The 22,791-nt window shown below is 50.2% G+C and overlaps 2 protein-coding genes across 4 annotated transcripts; one reads left to right on the top strand and one right to left on the bottom strand.

Moving 5' to 3' along the window:
- Window positions 1-107: 107 nt before the first annotated feature.
- fam174c (family with sequence similarity 174 member C) lies at window positions 108-3,838 on the bottom strand. Of its 2 annotated transcripts, XM_061684913.1 has the most exons (3): window positions 2,605-3,838; window positions 778-906; window positions 108-703 (listed from the first exon to the last, which is right to left on the bottom strand). In XM_061684913.1, exons 1-3 carry the CDS (start codon window positions 2,844-2,846, stop codon window positions 700-702), a joined length of 375 nt encoding a protein of 124 aa, XP_061540897.1. In that variant the 5' UTR covers window positions 2,847-3,838; the 3' UTR covers window positions 108-699. The 2 variants fall into 2 exon arrangements, with proteins under 2 accessions (XP_061540897.1, XP_061540896.1); XM_061684912.1 differs by having other exon boundaries at window positions 108-906.
- On the top strand, window positions 2,604-21,074 carry si:ch73-60h1.1 (calcium/calmodulin-dependent protein kinase type IV). 2 transcript variants are annotated; one of them, XM_061684911.1, is made up of 11 exons: window positions 2,604-3,831; window positions 4,647-4,725; window positions 4,847-4,909; window positions 4,980-5,062; window positions 5,126-5,198; window positions 11,137-11,227; window positions 11,304-11,378; window positions 16,623-16,698; window positions 16,773-16,899; window positions 18,136-18,288; window positions 18,641-21,074. In XM_061684911.1, the coding sequence occupies exons 1-11, from the start codon at window positions 3,725-3,727 to the stop codon at window positions 19,076-19,078; spliced, it is 1,365 nt and encodes a 454-aa protein (XP_061540895.1). In that variant the 5' UTR covers window positions 2,604-3,724; the 3' UTR covers window positions 19,079-21,074. The 2 variants fall into 2 exon arrangements, with proteins under 2 accessions (XP_061540895.1, XP_061540894.1); XM_061684910.1 differs by lacking the exon at window positions 18,641-21,074 and having other exon boundaries at window positions 16,976-18,229.
- The last annotated feature ends 1,717 nt before the right edge of the window (window positions 21,075-22,791 follow it).

The following is a 22,791-nucleotide window of genomic DNA, read 5'->3' as shown; positions in this document are numbered from 1 at the left end:
CGAAGGTCATCACACAAATTGTGCAACTCGCAGCATTTTTAGGACGTGGTTTGTAATTACCATTAGACACCATTTGCCTCAAATTTGAACTCAGAGAAAACCAAGGCTACGACAAGAATTTTTTTTTTAATATACAAGTGTGTCTACCATTATTAGGCAAATATGAAAATGACCCACACATAAAATATGAATCTTCTAGACACTGCCAAACTGTCTACACGTGTGTTGTTATTGATAAACATAACATCTGTGGTCTACAACTATGCAAAGGAAAAAAAGAATGTTGAAGAATACAAAGGTATCCTTTTAATTGACATTAACATTTTGCTCCAAACGACACCTGCTGGTTTAATGTCAGCATTACACCCGTCACCATGAACCCTCCCCCAGTAAAAAAAAAAAAGTGAAATAAAAATACGTAGTCCACATTAGCCATAATGCTCGTCACCGAGACGGGCAAATCTGGTTGGACCAATCACGGGCTGTGACAGTCAGCGGGTTCCGGCTCCTCTTTGGAAAACAGCAGCAGCAAAAAATTAAAAAAGTTAATGACATACAAAATAAAACTAATTTAGAAAATAAATTAAAACAATTGCAAAAATTACAATAGAACACCAAAAAAAAAAAAAAGCAAATAAAGGAAAGAAAAGTGATGATGACCAAAAAGTCGTCGGCCGTCAATCATCTTCGCCGCCGCACTCATCTGAACACACGCGTGGTTTGGGGTCAAAGGTCAGTGTGATGTCGGCCGTGCGGCGTCACGATGCGACCTCTGACCTGCGGAGGGAGCGAGCTTCGTAGAGCGTGTCGTCCTCGTCGTCGCTGGCGGCGGCCGCCGTCAGCTCCACGGCGTCCTCGGAGTGAGCCAGCACGCCGTACTTCTTCCTGTGGGACGGCTTCTTCACGCTACACATCGCAAGAAGAAACAAGTCAACCTCATGTATGTTCCGTTGGTTTCTCTTTCTACAGTTATGACATAAAAAGACACATCCCTTTTTGTTTCTCACTGACATGGAAGCAGACAAAACTTTTCTTGTTTTAGGTCAATTAATAATAATTAAAAGAAATAATATGCCGGCATTGCCAGATAACTAGCAACCCTTTATTGTTCAGTGACTGTTTTTTTTTTTTTTTTTTTTTGTTCTCTGTCAATTGACCGTCTGTTGTCATACTCGAGCGGCTCCAACTACCCGAGACAAATTCCTTGTGTGTTTTTTTGGACATAATTGGCAAATAAAGATGATTCTGCTTCGGATTACCAAAATGATCTCTATTTGCTAAATACCAGAATAATGAGAGAAGGATTTCTTTCGGCAATTTTTCAAGACCTTCTTTCAAGTCAGAAGTTCTCATACAGTAAGGTTATACTATGCCTTTAACCAATTGGGGCAAACCCAGATGACGATGGCATTTCTTTAGAAGCTTCTGATAGGTTGACTGACAACATGCGACTAAATTAGAGACACACCTGAGGTTGCGTTGAACTGGACACCCCTGAAACACACTGCTTCTTTGGGTAACATCATGGGGGAATCAAAATAAATCAGCCAAGATGTCAGGTTGAGGATTGTGGCCCTGAACAAGTCTGCTTCATCCTTGGGTGTAATTTCCACATGCCTGAAGGTACCATGTTCATCTGTTCAAACCATTATATGCAAGTAGAAACACCACGGGAATATCCAGCCATCACAGCGCTCGAGAAGGAGACGGGTTCTGTGTTCCAGAGATGAACGTGCTTTGGTCCCAAATGTGCACATCAAGCCAAGACCAAAAACAAAAGACCTGGGGAAGATGCTGGCTGAAGCTGGCGGGAATAGCGCGGCAGTATCCGCAGTGAAACGGGTTCTGTCGCGGCATGTGCTCAAAGGCCAATCTGCCAGGAAGAAGCCATTACTCCAAAAGCAGATTCTGGTTTGCAAATGCACACAGGGACGAGGGGCGAAGACCTTCGTTTTTGGAGACACGTCCCGTGGGCTGATGAAACTCCAATTCAATTATTTGGCCATAATGAGCATCATTACGTTTGGAGGGAAAAAAGAGAAGCTTACAAGCCTGAGAACACCAGCCCAAATGTGAAATACAGGGCTTGTGGGGTTGTTTTGCTACAGGGGGGACTGATGCACTTCACAAAATAGATGACATCGTGAGGAAAGTACATGATGTGGAAAATTTGAAGCAACATCTGAGGACATCAGCCAGGACGTTTGGGCACAAACGGGTCTTCCCCTTTCGGGAGTGCCGAACTGCTGACGAAGGAGTTGAGGCCCTGATCTCAATCCCGGTGGACGTGAAAAGGGACGTGCGAGCGAGGCGGCCTCCGACGAGCGAGGCGGCCTACAACTACAGGTGTGAGGCTCATCGCCTCACACCTGTAGTTGAGTCAACATTTAGGGAATTTGTTGTAAATGTTTGCTTTCTCAACATTTGAGTCAACATTTCAGTGAATATTTGGCAAATATTTGAATGAGCATGAAGTCAATAATTCCATTTGGGGGGCTTTTTGGAGAGCATGTGGCCACAAGCCACGCTTGCAGTGTTGCTCGCTCGCTCGCTCGCTCACTCACTCACTCGCTCACTCACTCACTCACTCACTCACTCACTCACCGCACGGCCCTGACGAGGAAGTAGAGAAGTCCAAAGGCGCTGATGGCGACGAGCACGTACAAAGCTCGCTGGACCATGGCCGAGTCAACCGAGAAGCCCCTCATCACTTCCGGTCCTCCGCCGCCGCCGCCGCTGCCGTTTCTCCAGGCGGTGCCGCTCGGTTCCGTCGCCACAACCGCGAGCGTCCGGCACAGCGGAACAAGAAAAACCACAAGAAGCGCAACAAGCGCGTACGCCGCCATAAAAAAAGGAGCAAAGCAAAGGAAAGACCTCGAAGTCGTTGAAGAACTCGAAGAGAGCGCTCAAGTCTCGTTCGGAACGCGACCAGCCACTTTGTTGACAAAGCACACGTCACGCCGACCAGGAAATGGAGTGACGCGACGTGAGCGTGGCGTCATCGCGCCCGTACGTCGGCTGGAATTGTGTTGACGGGCGCGCCCCTCTGTGGACGCCTGGGGAACTACAGCGGGGAACCGCCTCTCGACTGGGAATCGATCCAAGAAGAACACTCAATGAAAACAAGAACGAGCTCTCAAGCGAGACAAATGGGAACCGGAAGGAGTTCGCCAAGAGGCGGAAGTGAGCGTTTTGCGGGCTCGGCTGTGAGTGACAGCTCGAGCGTCCATTGGCGAGATTTGGATTGGCCCGAATGCTGCCGGGGGCGGGGCGGGGAGATTATCGCCGCCGCCGCCGCAGCAGCAGCAGCCGCAGCCGCCGCTACATCACACACAGCGCACCGGACCCCGTCCGAAGAACACGGCTGCGCCATTTGGACGGTCCGCGCTTGTGTCCGGAGGAACCACCACCACGGAAAAACGGACACCGGTGCGGAGGCAGGTCTGCCGCGACGAGGACGATGGCACGAACGGAGCCGGCGTCCGACCCGTTGTAGGCCCGATGGAAGCTGAGCAGGTTCCGAGTTCTGGTATCGGTGTGGAGTAAAAAAAACAAAAACAAAAAAAAAAGAAAAAGAAAAAAAAGAAAAAGAAAACAGGTCCGTGTCGGTTGTGCGTTTTGAGGCGGGATTAACAGCAACCCCGCCCGCCTCTCCATCCCTCTAATCTGGTTCTGGTTCTGGTTCTGCCCCATCTGGACTCGGAACCCGCTGCCTGCGCTCAAGATGCCGACGTCCCGGCCCGGTTCGGAGACGGCGGACTTCTGGGTGGACGGCTCGCGCAGGGACGGCACCGTGGAGGAGTTCTACACGCTCGGCTCCGAATTGGGCAGGTCGGTCCGGACACACGCACGCGCACACGCGCACGGCAAAATCAAGCCTTTTCATGGCGGCGGGGCGTTCAGGGAGGCTCGGAGTTCTCAGCTATCGTGTTCGCGTCGTCACAAACAACAACAGCAACAACATCAACAACATTGTTACACATCAGGCAGTGTCCCGTCCGTGTAAATATTATTTTTATTATCACTTGAAAGAATACATTTTTTTGTTGTTGTTCAGAGTAATTTTTCCTCTGCTTTTTGGAATATTTTGTTTTCATTTGAGTTTTTTTTTTCAGAAATTTTTTTGAAAAATTAAAAAAACTGCAGAAAAATGATTCACAAAAACTGAAAAAAACCCAATTAAGAAAATATTCCCCCACCCTCCAAAAAAACAAAAAAGAAACCCAAAAAGAAATGACAGAGAAATTAATCACGTGTTTAAAGTTGACATCGACAAAAATGGGGAAAGAACAACGTGACAGCGTCACGTCGCGTTGTTGTCGTGACGATGGCCAGGAGTCCACCTGGATGAAGCAGCAGAGCATCATGGGTAATGAAGTCACCTCAGCGACACGCAGCAAAAAATCTTTTTTATGTATTTATTTTGTTTTGAGCGGCACAAACACTCCCTGGAAACAAAAGCACGATGTCTCAAATGCGTTGGCACGCCGTTGATGCTAAGCCTGTTAGCAGGTGTGCTGTTGCCATGGAGACCAGGCAGGCCTGCATGTACATGATCTGTTTCCCCCATCTGGCGCACCCACAAGCACACTCACACACACACACACACACACACACTGTGCTAGCAGGGTGTTATGTGTTTTCAGAGGCGCGACGTCTGTGGTGTATCGCTGTGAAGAGAAAGAGAAGAAGAAGTCTTACGCCGTCAAAGTTCTCAAGAAAACGGTCAGGGGTGCCACGATGATGACGTCATCACCTCGCACCGTCACATCAGCCTCACGAGCTAGCCTAGCCCCCGGCCAACTAGCGTGAGTTTCGTAACTTTGTTTGTTTTCTCGAGCCGCAGATCGACAAGAAGATCGTCCGTACGGAGATCGGCGTCCTGTTGCGTCTTTCGCACCCGAACATCGTAAGTGCGATGATGTCACTTCTTACCGCCGCCGAGGCCGTGCAGCGCCCACTTCCTGTCTGCTCCTCAGATCCAGCTGAAGGAGATCTTCGAGACGGACACGGACATCGCGCTTATTCTGGAGCTGGTGACGGGAGGAGAGCTCTTTGACAGGTGTCGTCACCGCGTGACCTTTCTTGCGACGCGTAGCGTCACGTGACCGGCGCTGTGTTTCAGGATCGTGGAGCGCGGCTACTACAGCGAGAGAGACGCCGCCCACGTCATCAAACAAATCCTGGAAGCCGTGGCGGTAAGACGTAGACCATAAGCCGAATAATTCAATCACAAAAAAAGACCGAGCAAAATACCTGCGCGGAATCTTCGCAGGGATCCTTTTTCCACACGGACGAATGTTCCTGCGGACATGTCACGAACAAATATTTTAATAATCAATGACTCCATCGATGAATCGGATAAAAACGTATTTTGCATTCCAGTTGATTGCAAAATGTTTTTTTCCGATGACGGGTTATGAACTGGTTATTGTTGTTTATTTGCTTTTTAAAAAATGATTAAACACATTTAAATCAACAAGAATTGCGCAATACGACACAGGAGGAAGTGACGTTGTACTCGTAACCTTTTTGAAAGTGAGAGCGACTTCTTTGGTACCGATTCATGAGAACGAAGGCGGCTTTATGTTCAACTACACGTTATTCAGACGACAGCTGCAAACCAACATTTTCAGAATAGATTCAACTGACTGTTATTTCTCCCATAAATTGATCGGCAAAAATGTTGATGGTTGTTTTCCAAAGTAAAAGCAGGTGTTTCCAAATGTCTTATTTGGAAAAAAACAAAGAATGCCTTCACGGAGGATGACCGAAATCGAAGAATATTTACTTTTGAGAGGCTGAAATCAGAGGTTTTGGACCATTTGAAGTGAAATAAGGTATCTTAAACAATGATCTAAAACAGTTTATGTTGATTTGATAATCCTTTAGTTTTGTCGATTAACCAATAGATTGACGCCGCTCCCTGTCGAGATAAGTTGGCGCAACGGCGGCGAGCGAGGAGGGAGGAGCCTGTAAACGATGTCAAAGGTTCAAAGTTTGCGAGCTCGAATGCGACGTGTCGACTACGAGGCAGAAGCGGAGGACCGTGAGCGCTATATCGTTAGCTCATTTCATGGAGCCTTATGCCGCTAGCTCCCCCAAGTGGTCAAGGATGGACACAGCCACCGGCGCACTTTCGGTGGCTTTCGTCAACACAAGAACACGTAGTAATAAGCGCGTTCGTGCACGGGCAACTGGCGACATGCAGACTGACCGACTCGACTTTCATTCGTTGACACACACGTCAGTCGCCAGGCGAGACCACTTTGAGAGCCAGACACGCTCCGAGTCACGGATATCGTGAAAAACGTGAGGACGGCGACCCCAAGAGGACAGAAAAAATGCCTGCAGCTCTCACATGTGGGATTGTTATTCTACGGCGTCGTCCTTCGCTATACCGCCGCTCACCTTTTGCGGATTCAGCGCATCGCGGATTACGTCTATAGGTTAGTGTAGTGCACTCGCCTGCACGTCTCTGATACAGTTAGCTTGATTGGCTGAAGGACTTAAATGTGGCAGCAGTGACTCACAGAAGGTCAACGGGGCTCTTTTTCTTAGCAGAAAAAGGAAACCTTAATGAGTCATCTCAACTCGTACGTGCGCATTTGGTAAGTCACCAAATCGCTTGAGGATACAAAGGAAATGACCCGAAAGGCCCACAGTCAGAGTTTTACGAACTCGACGAATAGCTAACGCACACTCACAGGAACAAAAGCAAGTAAAGAGCAACATTTAGCTTGAGTTTCTACAACTACAGTACTGTGGTTAAAAACATCAGCACAATGAATTCTGGGTTTCCATCATGCTTTTCACTGACTCCGTTGCCACGACCGTCAGTGCGAGGAACGCTGCCAATGCTTAAGGCGGGAAATGTCTGCACGGTCTGTCGTTCGGGTCACTCGAGCAGGGCACGCTAAGTAGACGTGCTTGTGTTGTGTGTGCGGATGGCGACCTCGAGTGCGCAAATAAAATACCTGCACCTCCCGTAACGGCATTGACTTGCACGTGAAGCTCATAAATGAATCTAATCAATAATCGGTGGCTACTTTGCAATGTCATTCTTGTGAGAGTTGGAACGAAACCCTGCGAAAAACGAGTCAAAATCCATCCCTTAACCGATAAAGGCGCGGTACAATACTCGACATTTGACAGCTGCCTCTTTACTCGCACTTTCTTTTGATGTGGGTTACGAAAAGAGTTAGCGTCAGGATTTGCTAACCCAAAAAACAGGGAGCGTCTGCGCTAAACTCGGCGAACCACTTGAGAGTCCTCCACGAGCTGCCTCCGTTGTCAATCGCCAGCCGCTCACGTGAGCCACGCCGTTGTTTGCGTGTTGTTCTTGTGGAGTTGTCGTGTGCGCAGGCTCCTTGCTGTCGTGTACTTTTCCTGTGCTTATTGTTATTGTGTGCTTGTTACGTGCGTGTCGCTGTCGTGTAGTTGTGGCATCAAGTGTTGTTATGTAACACCATCTTACATCCAGCTGCTCAACAGATTAACATCACGCAGGATTAAAATCATGCACACACACACACACTAAACCTGACCTAGATTCCGCCGTGTGTGCGTGTCGGGATCAGCACTATTGACATGCATCACGTCATCAAATCAATCAATCACTGCGAATCAAGAAAATCTTCGGCTCCTTTTTAAAAGAGCTTGCTTTCGGGCATCAGGCTTTGAAGAGAAACATTCTCGAAGTCAGTCGATCCGAATCAGGATCGGAATCGTCTTTTATGTCCAAAAACACACAAGGAATTTGTCTCCAGTAGTTGGAGCCGCTCCAGTACGACAACAGAAAATACTTTGGAGTAGGGTCGGGCATCGTTTGAATTTGAGCGATTCCGGTTCCTCGTTTAGATTCCGGTTCCAAACGATTCTCGGTTCCGATTCTTTTAGTTGCTTTAAATAAAGGGTGTCCAAATTATGAACACCCATTTTCTTAGCAGCCCCCAGCATAGACTAAAATGAACATTTCACTCAGGGTTCTTTCGAACCAGCATCAATATCAAACCTATGAAGGTGTGTGGAACGAACCCAATTGACTTAATATTCATTAGTTCATGTTTCATCGAAAAGTTCAATATAGCATTGTTGAAATAGTCATTTGGGACTGTTTTATCACGTCAAATAGTTGATTTGTGCAAGTTGTAACTTGACTTCCTGTTTTAAGCATGAAGCCTTTTTATTTTGAAGGGTACGCGGCATTTTGGCACAAAAAGTAACTTCGTACGACGCCGGGGAATTTTGAAAACGAAAGTAAACCTACAGGGCAAGAAAAAGAGTCATGAATGGAACTAAATGCTATAAAACGATTCCTTTCCCTACCCACCGGAAGGTTTATGTGAATTTTGTCCCAATTCATTGTGATGTAAAGTTGCAAGTTTGACCCTTGGTGAGGTTTTAGCTCAATGCTCAAGTTTTTCTTTGTCTGTGATCGGCGTCTCACGTTGGTTTCAAGACTGAAATGAACGCTACAAACCGTCAGTGCAAAAGTGCGAGCCGCCCTTGACCTTTTTGGCTGCCTCAATGTTGGCATAGACGTATTTGATTGTTTCACTCGCCCAATTTGACTTGACTGAAGTTCGACGCGACGCAGCGAGGCCGAGGCTCGCAGTGGGAGAGAGCGCGTCACTTCTACACATCGTGGAAGTGAAAATCCTTTGGGCGATATCATCTTAATCCGAGTGTTGCACTGAGGCGACTGGTCATTCCTTTGAACAAAGTTCCAAATCGCCGCCGCCACTGTTGGGCACAAGCACGTGGTCGGGCCCGCTCTGTCACGATTTGGAATCAGGTTGGATTGGATTGGACCCGGGAGCAGACTCAGGCGGAGGGAGGAGATGAGAATGATTCTCAGGGGTAAGGATATCCAAGGCGTGAAGGCGGACCGTCGGAACCAGCGGGGAGCGGGAGCCGGTGGAAGAGCTCGGCGGCGTGGCCGGAGCAGGGGCCGGGGGCACGGAGGGAGCACCGGAGACGAAGAAGAACACGGGGCGTCGGCTAGTTACTCGCAAACAACAAAAACCCGGAGGGACGAGAGTCGGCCGGTGTGCCGCAATCGAGCGTCAACGGCTTCCCGGCCGCAACCGGCGGGCTTCTGTGCAGGCGGGGACGAGCGCCGCGTGGAGACGGGTGCGCGGCCGAGGCCGTGCCGATTGCCGGGGAGAGAGAGGCGAGGAACTGCGGGGCACAGATCACGGCACGTTCTTCGCCACTTTCTTCTTCGGGGTCGGCGGACTGTAGGCATCGAAACTGGGAACCGACATTTTTTTATTTTAACCGGAATGTTGTATTTTGAGACATAAAAACACAGGACAGAGAGAACAACGAAAGGTTACTGGTGATGCGGTAATGCCGATACAATTTTGATTTGGATTTTTTTGACGATTGTGCAAATGATGCAGAAAAATTGCTCTAGCAATTTAGAGATTGAAATAAATAATGGAACAATCGTCTGGTACGGTGACCATTGTGCAAATGGCGCAAGAAATTAAAGCAGTTTAAAGTGACTGGCAGTGCAATAATCCGAAGCGGTGACAATCGCAAATGCAAATGGTGCAGATACTTCTCAAGCACGAGCGGCCAGTATCGCTCAGCAACAGATATGCAAATAGCGCAGAGCGGCGAGACGACTACAGCGAGTGCACCAAACATGTAGAATTGGCCCGACAGAGATGGGACAACAAACTCAAGACAAAAGTGACCGCGTCTTACGATGGAATTGTAAGTTAACTGTTGAAGAAGTTAATGGCAAAAGGGAAGAAGCTGTTGGCATTTCTGCTCGTTCTAGTTTTAGCATTGTTCGGTCGCGCCGACCTGAGAAAAGGAGCTGTTAGAGGTGGAGACCGGGATGTGGAGGGTCCAAGAAGATTTTGCACGCTCTTGTCTTAGTTCTGGCAGCGTGCGAGTCCTCGAGGGCGGGTGGGGGGGGGGGGGTACCGACAATCCTTTCAGCGGTTTTGATTGTCCGTCGCAGTCGGAGTTTGTCCGTCTTTGGAGCAGCACCGAACCAGACTGCGATGGAAGAACACAGGACCGATTCGTTGACCGCTGTGTAGGACCGTCTCAGCGGCTCCGGCGGCAGGCCGTGCTTCCTCAGAAGCCGCAGGAAGTACGTCCTCTGTTGGGCCTTTTTCAGGACGGAGTCGATGTCGGTCGCCCACTTCGGGCCCTGAGAGACCGTCATTCCCGGGAACTCGAAGGTCTCGACGGTCGACACGAGGCGGCTGTACAACGTGAGGGGCAGCCGTGGCGAAGGACGCCTCCCGAAGTCCACGATCACCTCTACAGTCTCGAGCGCGTTCGGCTCCGGGTCGCGTCGGCCGCACCGCGGCTCCGGCCGCTCCGCTTCCTGTCGATACGCAGACTCGTCGCCGTCCTCGATGAGGCCGATGACGGTGGTGTCAAACTTCAGGAGTTTGACAGTCGGGTGCGCGGAGGTGCAGTCGTTCGTGTAGAGAGAGAAGAGCAGCGGAGAGAGGACGCACCCTTGGGGCGCACCGGTGCTGTTGGTGCGTGCGGATGAGGTGGCCTCCCCCAGCCTCACCTGCTGCGTCCTGCCCGTCAGAAAGCTGTAAATCCACTGGCAGATGGCAGGCGAGACGCTGATCTGGAGAAGCTTGGAGGAAAGGAGTTCGGGGACGATGGGGTCGAACGCAGAGCCGAAGTCCACGAACAGGATCCTCGTGTAGGTCTCCGCGCCGTCGAGGTGTTCTAGGATGAAGGGAAGTCCCATGTTGACCGCGTCATCCGCAGACCTGTTTGCTCGGTAGGCAAACTGCAGGGGGTCCAGCGGGGCACCCGTGACGCTCTCGAGGTGGTCCAGTAGGAGGCGTTCAAAGGACTTCGTGACCACCGATGTAATCCTAAGTAACTTCTGTGTCTTGTGCATTACAACAACAGAGCCAGCGCTTGACTATGACATTTAAAATCATAACCGTGTCAGAGATGTGCAGGTGAGGAACTGCACTACGCGGACATTTCCAAAAAACATCCACGAGCCACTGAATGCGCAATAAGTCAATGGCGTTACGGTATTCGGCTTTAGATGAGTTAAGATGGTGCACTAACGCGCTCAAAATGTGTGTCAGCATGTTCTAACAGTGTGCGTGTGTGTGTGTGTGTGTGTGTCAGTATCTACACGAGAACGGCGTCGTGCATCGTGATCTGAAACCCGAGAATTTACTCTACGCCGACCTCTCGCTCGATGCGCCGCTCAAGATTGGTGAGTGGCGCCTTCGGTGTAGCAACCACACGCACACACATGCGATGTCAACAGTGTGCGTGTGTGTGTTTTCCAGCTGACTTTGGCCTTTCCAAAATAATCGACGATCAGGTGACCATGAAAACGGTGTGCGGGACGCCGGGTTACTGCGGTGAGTCACGCGACGCGGCGCCGTGCTAACATGCTGTACGTGCGTACGAGGGCTGCACGATATTGAAAACAAATGACATTGCGACTTGAAATAATACAGGATCGGTGTCGGGAAAGTGCATTTTCGACGCAAACTAGTTCGAAGTTCAGTTCGTCGTTCCAAAAGCAAACTACGCTGTAGTTTTCCTTCTCTCAATATGTTGCCCACGGGCTATTGCCCTGAAAATGCCGGCATTTCATTTCCCGCTGTGGCCACCCATCACCGGATCACCACACTAGTAGCCGACAATCGGCAAAACTTGCTGCTTGAATGCTCTTTTTGAAATTGAGTGACCTTTGTCCGGCGGCACGGTGGCCGACCGCTTAGAGCGTCAGCCTCACAGTTCTGAGGACCCGGGTTCAATCCCCGGCCCCTCCCCGTGCCCGCGTGGGTTTTCTCCGGGCACTCCGGTTTCCTCCCACATCCCAAAAAACATGCATGAATCGGAGACTCTAAATTGCCCGTAGGCGTGCCTGTGAGTGCGAACGGTTGTCTGTTTGTCTGTGCCCTGCGATGGGCCGGCGACCGGTTCGGGGCGTACCCCGCCTCCTGCCCGACGACGGCCGGGATAGGCTCCGGCACGCCCGCGACCCGCGTGAGGAGAAGCGGCTCAGAAAATGGATGGATGGACGGACGACCTTTGTCCTCCATGCGCAAACAGAAACACGCAACACAGTACGACAGGAACGACATTGACAACGTTGCATCCCAACAAAAGATATATCGTCTATTCTCGCATCACAAAAACTCAATAAATTCCATATTATCACACCGGTTAGCACATCCGCCTCTCAGTTGTGAGGTTGCGGGTTCAAATCCCCGGCCTGGCCCGCGCGGAGTTGGCACGTTCTCCCCGTGCCTCGGTGGCTTTTCTCCGGGTGCTCCGCTTTCCTCCCACATCCCAAAAACATGCGCGCTAAGTTAATCGCAGACTCTAAATTGCCCGAACGTGCGAATGGGAGTGCAAACGGTTGTTCGTTGGCATGCGCCCTGCGATCGGCCGGCGACCGGTTCGGGGCGTACCCCCGCCCCTCGCCCGAAGGTGGCCGGGCTAGGCTCCGGCGCGCCCGCGACCCGCGTGAGCAGACGCGGTATGGAAAATGGATGGATGGATTATCAGTGTGATCATACGGTGTTTTAACTCAAGCATTGTGATACAAATAATAATTTTGCTCGTCATCGATTTTTACAATTATGTACTGTATTACAAAAGAAGACATTCACTGGCAATTACGCAGTGTCCTTGAACGCACTCACTCAGCTGCCGCGTACTTGCCTGGTTTCCTTCTGAAGAGCGAAATAGGTGAACAATCTTTGAATCTTTTGAGCGTGCCCAAACAGGTCCCTCTTCTGGTCACTTTTAATATGACACTCGATTCCACGTATAGCAGTGGTCCCCAACCATTTGATCACGGCGGGAAAATGAGTTTGCTCATGCACATCCTCCCGATAACCACATCTCACATAAACAAGTCAAGTCGCAGTCCCTCGTTGTCGACATCTACAGATTCGTCCACCTGCAGGGCGTATTAATGTATTCATATTAATCCTCCCCGGCAATCGTGTCTCCTCCGTATCTTCGGCTATTTCCTCAATGCGCCGAGTTACGGCGCTGGCCGACGGAGGCGCCTGTGCTTCCTTTTTAACGGCCGCCTCTCTGAGAACTTGACGGCGGATGTGTTTCGCGGAGGGCCAGATCAATTGTTCACCAACGGCGAAGGGCTTTTCAGCCTCGGCAATACGTACGATGCCGTCAGCGCATTTGCCGTTCTCCGCATATTACGTGTGTATTACATATTACCTTCCGCTACCAAGCCATATTTCAAGTAGGACTCCTGGTATTGTCTGTTCAAAGCTTTCTTTTTTGGGAAGTCGTAGGCTCTTCACGACCGCCGTGCAGGACAGTCCACCGACATCGCAGCAGACCCCGCGATGCGACTACTGCGCGCGCGTACGTCGCGATGACGCTCAAACAAAATATCGTGCCGCCCTACGTACATGCGTGCATACGTCAACAGTGTTAGGAAGAGGAGTTCGCAAATGTAGGCGGTTCCAATTACAAGTCACCCTGTTGAACTGAGACGAATGATTTCTCAAAGTAAATAACGAATGACGTTTGATTTCGTGTCGGTGACTTTTCTTCATTTTGAGCGAATGCTCAAAAGGTGCACAAAATTGTCATCACTGTAACTGGAATTTAGTGACGCGTTTTCTCCCCGTAACGCGATGGTTTACAATGACGTACGTTTTGTAATTAGATGACGTAACCCGGTGACATGCAATCGGGTACTCCCCGACACTGTACGTCCGTGATTGTCACAGTGCGGTACGATGAGGACTGCTGGTCCGTCGCTGAGCAAGGATGGAAACATCACAATCTTGCCGGCCGTTACTCCTTAACACAACGGGCTGCCGTAGTAGGAACGACTCAAAAGAGACCCACACAGCGGGTACGAGAGAAAAACCGCCGAGCACAAGTCGGGAACCGTCGACCGTGCATTTTATTACCCGCTGTATCCGCAGGAGACGTTTCTGGTCTGCCAAAAATACCCAAGGAAGGGGCGCCGTCGGCGGCGTCAACTCTGTTACTTATAACGTTGCGGAGTGTGCGGCCAGCGTCCGAACACCCTCGCTATACGACAATACGACACGCCGCGTACGAAACCGAATGGACTTTGTTGATAAGGACCGAGACCTCGAGCCGGTCGAAAATGAAACCGTGGTGTCATTCCATGTCGCCTCTTTGTTCACTTGCGTTCCAAGCCGGGATGCATTGGAAACTGCGAGGCAACGGCCACCGCTTCATCAAAGCCTCCGAGATGGGTCCGCCCGAACAGATATGTCACTCGCTGGAACTTAACGTGCCTTAACGCCACATGCGGTATTTACAAGTCACGCGAACCTTTTACAGACCCAAACGCGGTTGCGCTACGGACTCCCCGGTATCCCCCATCGTGGCAAACCTGTACACGGAGGACACGGAAAGGAGAGCTCTGAACTCTTTTCAGGGAACATCTCTCCAAGTCGTCGGTACGGACGTGCGGATGACACGTGGGTTCGATGCCTTCACCGAGCACACGAACGAGCTCGGTGGACAACGACATGGAGTTCACACGTGACGATGTCAAAGACAAGAGGTTGCCTTTTTCGGACCGCAAAGTAGTCCACATCGGAGACGCCAGGGGCCTCCGTGTTGGGGTTTACAGACAACGCACACACACACGCGCGCGCACGCACACGCACGCTGACCAGTACTTACTTTTGGACTCTCTGGAACACAAACTGGCGGTTATCCGTAGCCTACAGCACGGCGCTGATAACGTGAAGGGAAACGTAGACGTAAGAAATACACCAGATGAAGTGGCATCCATTTTTCCAAGCGGTAGAAGTGTGACTTGCTGAATACCGTTTCAGTGCATTCCCGCGCCCGCGGCATTGGGCGGCGGAGACAATGGCTTGATTTTCGCCCTTTTCATCGTTCAAATGTGGCAGGCTCGTTAACGGCACTCTTCTCTCTGCTGTGACTTTTTATCATCACTCGACAGAGAAGTTAAGCGTGGAGTAGCATACAGCGCTGTGAAAAGGGATTGGCCCCATTCGCAAATTCTTCTATTTTGGCATAGTTTTGTTTAAGAGCATCAAACAAGGATAGAAGGACAGAATAATATCAGACAAATATAAACCAAGTGAACTTAAAATGCTGTTTTTACACGCCGATTTCATTTATTAAGGAAATAGAACTATTCAGTTACCGGGCCCCGTGTGCAAAAGTACATAATCATGAAATAATGAATTGTGGCTCATCGCAATTTTGGGTTAATTTTCACTGATGGCACCCAAGCCTGATTACCTCCACACCTCTTCAATCAAGAAATCACGGGACAGAACCTGTCTGACAAAAGATCTAAAAAAAAGCTGCAACAAAATGACACCATCCAAATCAATTTCAGAACCAGTCGAGAAATAAAGTACTTGACATCCATCGGTCTGGAAAGGGTTACAAAAGCCATTTCTAAAGATTTATGATTCCAGCGAAACAGTGGGAGAGCCATTATCCTCACATGGAGAAAACATGGAAGAGTGGTGAACCTTCCCAGGAGTGGCCGGCCTCCGAACATTACCCCGAGAGAACAGCAAGGACTCATCCGGGAGGCCGCAAGGGAACTCGGGACAACTGCAGGTTCGTGACACAACAATAAGGGAGAGACCGGGCAAAAATGACATCCAGAGCAGAGTTCCGAGGCCAAAACGACTGCTGACCAAAAAGAACAAAGGCTTGTCTTACTTTTGCAAAAAGAACAAAAAACATCGAAATTTGGGAGAATATTACACGCACTGACGAGATGAAAGTGGAGCTTTTTAGAAGGTTTGCGTCTGGCGTAAATGTAGCAGAGCGTTTCAGAAAAAGAACATCGTAGCGACAGTCAAACGTGGCGGTAGCGTGATGGTCTTGGGCTGCTTTTCGACTTCAGGACCTGGACAACTTGCTGGGATTGATGGAACCATGAATTTTGCTCTTTAACAGAAACCCTATCCTGAAGGAGAATGTTCAGACCTCAGTTTGTGACCTTCAGCTGAAGCGGGATAACGATCCAAAACACACCAGTCAACACAAGTCAACTTCTGAATGGCTTAAACAAACCAAATGAAAGTTTTGGAGTGGCCTAGTCAAAGTCCAGACTTGAATCCGGTTGAAATGCAGTGGCATGACCTTCAAAAGGCCGTTCATGCTGGAAAAGCCTCCATTTTTGCTGAATTCACACAATTCCGCAAGTAGACTAGTGGGCCAAAATCTCTCCACAGAGATGTGAAAGAGTCGTCGCCAGGCCAGCCAAAGAAAATGCTTGATTTCAGTTGCTGCTGCTGAGGATGGCCCAAGCAGGGGGCCAGGGTAACTTTGAATCCTTAATCAATGAAATCACCATTTAAAAACAGCATTTTATGTTCACTTGTGTTATATTTGTCTGATATTCGCATTTGTTTGATGATCTTAAACATGAAAGTGGGGAAACTATGCAAAACCAGAAGAATTTGAGAAGGGGGGCTTCTTCTACTTCTTCACGGCACTGTACAGTACGATGGGGAAGAGAGTTGAATCTGAGTATGAAGTAGAATGTCCAGTAGATGGAGGAGCAGCTGCGGTAGTAATACGAGTACACGGAGTTGCGGTGCCTTCACGTGACGTTTGTTTGTTTGTGTTCGGAGCTCCTGAGATTCTTCGGGGGAACGCTTACGGACCGGAAGTGGACATGTGGTCGGTCGGCGTCATCCTCTACATCCTGTGAGTTCACACACACGCGCGCGCGCGCACGCGCACGGTGCGGTCGGGCAGTGACGTGTAGCGGCTCGTTGCAGGCTGTGCGGGTTCGAGCCCTTCTTCGACGCTCGGGGGGATCAGTACATGTACACGCGCATCCTCAACTGCGACTACGAGTTTGTCTCCCCCTGGTGGGATGACGTCTCGCTCAACGCCAAGGACTTGGTCGGTGACCGCCGCCCGTGGCGTGCATCCGTCCGGCCGTCCGTTCATCCAGCTGTCGCGTCATCCATCCATCCAGCCGTTTATCCATCCAACCATCCATCCGTCAAGCCATCCATCATCCAGCCGTCGCTCCATCCAGCCAGCCGTCCGTCCATCCATGCATCCATCTAACCGTCCGTCCACCCGTCCCTCCATCTGTCCATCCATCCAGCCGTCGCTCCATCCAGCCAGCCGTCCACCCAGCATCCATCCATCCAGCCAGCCGCCTGTCCGTCCATCCATGCATCCAACTAACCATCCGTCCATCCATCCAGCCGTCGCTCCATCCATCCAACTATACAGCCGTCAAGCCATCCATCCCTCCATCTGTCCATCCATCCAGCCGTCGCTCCATCCAACCATCCATCCGTCAAGCCATCCATCATCCAGCCGTCGCTCCATCCAGCCAGCCGTCCGTCCATCCATGCATCCATCTAACCGTCCGTCCACCCGTCCCTCCATCTGTCCATCCATCCAGCCGTCGCTCCATCCAGCCAGCCATCCACCCAGCATCCATCCATTCATTCATCCAGCTGTCCGTCCATCCATCCATCCATCCATCCATTCATCCATCCATCCGTCGAGCCATCCATCATCCAGCTGTCCATCCATCCAGCCGTCGCTCCATCCATCCAGCCGTCCACCCAGCATCCATCCATTCATTCATCCAGCTGTCCGTCCATCCATCCATCCATTCATCCATCCATCCGTCGAGCCATCCATCATCCAGCTGTCCATCCATCCAGCCGTCGCTCCATCCATCCAGCCGTCCACCCAGCATCCATCCAGCCGTCGCTCCATCCAGCCAGCCGTCCGTCCATCCATGCATCCATCTAACCGTCCGTCCATCCGTCCCTCCATCTGTCCATCCATCCAGCCAGCCGTCCGTCCATCCATGCATCCATCTAACCGCCCGTCCATCCTTCCCTCCATCTGTCCATCCACCCAGCCGTCGCTCCATCCATCCATCCAGCTGTCCATCCATCCAGCTGTCCATCCATCCATCCATCCATCCAGCTATCCATCCATCCATCCATCCATCCAGCTGTCCATCCATCCATCCATCCGCCCGTCCATCCATCCGTTCATCCATCCATCCATCCATACACCCACCCGTCCATCCATCATGAAGCCAGTATTAACCTGATCCAAGCATAAGAGAAGGAGGGCAGCAAACGTGCTGTGTGCGTGTCTCAGGTGAGCAAGCTGATCGTGTTGGACCCGGGAAAGCGTCTGAGCGTGTGCCAGGCCCTGCAGCACCCGTGGGTGCTGGGCAAGGCGGTGCGCTTCTCACACATGGACACGGCGCACAGGAAGCTACAAGAGTTTAACGCCAGACGCAAACTCAAGGTGAGCCACGCTGGAAATCGTGTGACATCGTACCGTGACGCGCGGCATGTGACGTCGGCGATGCGGTGCGATGTCACGTGACAAACGACTCCACGTGACAGACTCATGTCACATGACGAGGCATCATGTGCCGGTCACGTGATATGATGTGGCGTGAAATCAGGTGACCATCACATGACATGATGTCACCATATTGCGACATGCGGCATGTAATCTCACGTGACATATTGCATCATGTGACATGATGTCACGTCACGAGACCTGTCAGGTGACCTCCTCTGACAAGCGACATGTGGCGTGACGTGACCCAGACGAGACCTAACGTGACCTTCGTGTGTCCGCGCCGCGACAGGCGGCCATGAAGGCGGTGGTGGCGACCAGTCGGATGCACGAGTCGTCTCGCCGTCGCACCGACAGCTGCGAGATTCCCGCGTCGGGAACGTCGCGACAGAGCAGCGTGCAGCGGGACCCGCCCCCCGAGACAGCCGACCCCGCCCCTAAAGACAAGGAGGCCGCGTCCTCGGAAAAACAAAGTAGCCCCGCCCCTTCTCCAAAATCGGATGCCGCTCCCGCTGCCCCGACCAGGCCACCGTTGCGGGCCGACGCCCAGCGCCAGGGCAAATCGACGGTGGCCCCGCCCAGGCCGCCCAAAAAGAGCTGCTCGTCGGGCCGACCCGCCGCCAGGGGTCAGGCCACGCCCGCGCCGACCACGCCCCCGAGTCCAGACAGCCTGAGCAACGGCTTCGCGGCGGGGGCGGAGCCTGCCGCTGAGTCCGCCCACTGCCAGTGAGCTCCCAGTGTGCAGAGACGCTAACGTGCTAATGTGCTAACGGTTGGCAAGGTGAGCTTGTGTGGAAGGTTGTTAGCTTGTAAATGTTGACAAACAATAACAAAATCTTCCTGTAAATGTTGACAAATACTCACAAGTGACTTTTACTGACAAGTGCATGAAACATAGAAACACTGCACTAGCATGCGAGCTAATATGCTCATGTCTGAAATGTCGTCAAGTTGTCAATCTGTTTACATTCTTTGTTTTTGAAGTCATGAGAAGATGACTTTTTTAACAAAAGATTTTTTTGCCTGAAAGATTTTTTGTGTTCTTGTTTGGAAGACTAACACATTAGCAGTAGCAGTTAGCAAGGTAGTGCGTTAACAAGGAGCCTCGATGACAACCTTTTTATGCTCGTTTGTTTGTTTGTGTCGCCTTCGAAACAACGTTGTTTTCATCGGCGATGACAAAATGATTTTGTCGTCGACGGCGACGAGCCAAACGAGGCTCTTCGGTCACGAGATCACGACCAGACGTCGACCCGACGAAAATGTTAGCGGGCGGTCTGTCAGACGTTCAAAATGCACGCTGTACGAAAGTCTCGTGTTGCTTGGATTTTTAGGCCGGCGATGGGGCAGCCGCGGAGGACCCGAGCATTCGGGGTCCCGCGTGGCTCGTGACCTCCCGGTCGAGCAAGCGAGTCAAGAGAAAGATCGGTGACTATGTTGGACATACGTTGCGCGGATTTAGAAAGCGACGAACATAAGGTGTGTTAGTTTTCCTCAAGAGGTCCCGTATAGCCTAAATATTTTGCCCGGACTCTTGGTCCTTGTGAGTTCAGTTGACATCGCCATTCCATGTTTGTAATATCTGATTGCTGGCGAAGTTTGGGCCTCGTGATAGCTACCTGAAGGCACTAACTAACATTGCCATTGGGTGCGCTATGTTAGCTCGCGACAGGATTTGTGCCTGTTGCTGTTCCCCAGACGGTGGGCGACCGGTTAGCACATCCGCCTCACAGTTGTGAGGGTGCGGATTCCAATCCGGCCTCGCCTGTGTGGAGTTGGCATGTTCTCCCGGTGCCTGCGTGGGTTTTCCCCTGGCACTCCGGTTTCCTCCCACATCCCAAAAACAGGCGTGCTAGGTTGTTTGAAGACTCTAAGTTGCCCGTAGGTGTGAACGTGAGTCTGAATGCTTGTTTGTTTCTCTCTGACCTGCGATTGGCTGGCGACCGGTTCAGGGTGTAACCCGCCTCTCGCCTAAAGATAGCTGGGATTGGCTCCAGCATACCCGTGACCCCTCGTGAGGAGAAGCGGTGTAGAAAATGGATGGATGCTGTTCCCCAAACAAAAACCCAAACGAACCCAAACAGTACAGATATTTTACAATTGTGGCCATTGCTCAGAAAGTAGCCTACAGGGTGGGGGGAGGGGGGGCTGATCATGATAACCACAAGCTGTCGTATTTTTCTTTTGTTTATTTAGGCTATTCTATTTTCTTAACATGGTAATATTTTCTCAAAATGATGACATTAAATATGAATTATGAATTAGCTCAGCGTCAACGTCCTTTCCAGTTCCGGGAAGATTTCCTGGCTGTCGCTGGGCAACGGGAATGCTCCAACAAGACGTAAACAGGAAATCCACATTTGAGCAATACTGAATTCGTTCAAATTCATCATTTCAAAATAAAACCAATAACACACTTCCCTCCCACAGACTAAGTCGGGGTGCATCACTTCCTCTTCCGCCTTTGTCATTTCATCAAACACGTTCATTCGTTGTTTTAGCTTTGCTTGCCTGTAATGCTAAGCTACGCCAACACAGCATAGACGCTCGATCGGGACTCTGAGGGGGCGGAGTCTCGCCAATCACGTCGACAACTTCCTGTTTACATTTGGATGGGCGGAGCTTTGTGTAAATGGTGTTCTTGTGTTTGTTGTGTTTGCACATGATGCAGACAGGAAGTGACATCATCATCATCAGACCTCATTAAAGTTTCATCGCTCCACGTGCTTTTGACGTGTTTTATTTGTGTGTACTTACTTATTTCGGCCATTAGAGGCGTCCCAATTAATCAATTCATTGACAACTAAAGAGACCGTGTTGTTTTAAAATTGCCTCTCAACAGTAAATACTTTCCGATTTCTCTAGTCGTCCATGAACGCAGGCTGATTATCTTTGTGTCTTTTCAATCGGAATCAGAATCATCTTTATTTGCCAAGTACGTCCAAAAAACACACGAGGAATTTGTCTCCGGTCGTCGGAGCCGCTCGAGTACGACAACAGACGGTCCGTTGGCGGAGAACACAGAAAGACATTGACAAAAAAAAAAAAAACAGTCACAGTCAATGTCAAGATAAGACATTTGCAAACGTCTGCTTTTACTTTGGAAAACAATGATCAACATTGTCTCTCGGCTGTTACGGTTACGGACCAAACCAGGAAATGAATCCCAACCAATTTCGGGAAAAACTAATAGTTTGAGCCATAACAAATAAATATTTGCTGCCGTAGTCTGAATAATGTGAACTTGATATGTAGTTGAACCTGAAGCCACCTCAGAAGTGGTTATCGAACTAGTAGCCCTTTGAACGAGTAGCCCTTTGTTGGCATGAATCCGTAGGCAAGAAGAAATGTTCGCTTTGAAAAAGGTTGCGAGTACAAAATCCCTCCTTCTCGTGTCGTATTGTGCAATTCTTATTGATTTGCTTTTGTTTCATCATTAAACAATAGCAAATAGACAAGCATGATCTCTGAATGAACAGTCATCGGAAAAAATGTTTCTTGCGATCCACATTAATGCAAAATAGAGTCTTATCCGATAATTTGATGAATGGATGCAATGATCGATAGAATAATGGGTTCTAAAACTATTCCATTGTGACAGCGTAGTTTTGAGCAGGTATTGAGGTGCAGGTATTATTTTTGTCCACTTGGGGTCGCCTTCCTCACGTTCTCCACTGCAGTACGTGCGACGTTTGAATGTGACCGCTTAAAAAAATACTCAATCATAAGTAGGCCGATACATTGTCCCAAAAACGATCCCGATAAACGATAGTTGTTTTTGGAATGCCTCTGAAATCATGACAAATAAGGCCTGCCCTTATTATTGCTTATTATCATTTCCTTGTTCCTCTATGAAATCGTTGTTGCTGACGCTGTGCTATGGATCCCTCCGGCTCCGAAATGAACAATAAAGAGCTGCGAGACTTGCCTGGTTTACACGGAGCCTTCTATTGCGATTAGAATCGCTTTAGAAGCCCAAGTGGAATGAAAATGCTCCACATCAGCGCCTCGGTCGGAATAAAGCGGCACAATCCAAGTTTCGCGGGGGTGGAAAATTCCTTATGCCAAAGCGATCAGCTGTCAAATTTCGCCACGCGTGCCGTCAATTCCAACTCGAGGCGGGAAAAGCTCCGTCTGCGCACGCGTCGTCTGGACGTAAACGCGCGCTGACATCCTCGTTTATGTACGCCGTAAATATGGCGGCTCCCGATGCACGTGTGCCAGGTTAGGCTTAATAAACAGTCGAGTTTCCAGGGTTTGTGTTAATTGGGCACGAACACACACAGCAAATCGGAGAGCCACTGACATTTGAAATGACTTTGCCGCGGTGGAGCGAGCTGTTTAGCTCCGTCTCTCGTTAGCTTGCTAGCTTGCGAACACAACAAACGGGTACGTGTCTCTGTTGTGCGAATCTACACGCTGCACGGGGAGCAACGCCGCCGA

Source organism: Phycodurus eques, chromosome 8 (assembly GCF_024500275.1).
Source record: "Phycodurus eques isolate BA_2022a chromosome 8, UOR_Pequ_1.1, whole genome shotgun sequence".
Taxonomy (NCBI): domain Eukaryota; kingdom Metazoa; phylum Chordata; class Actinopteri; order Syngnathiformes; family Syngnathidae; genus Phycodurus; species Phycodurus eques.
This window is presented reverse-complemented; position numbering and strand designations above follow the sequence as displayed.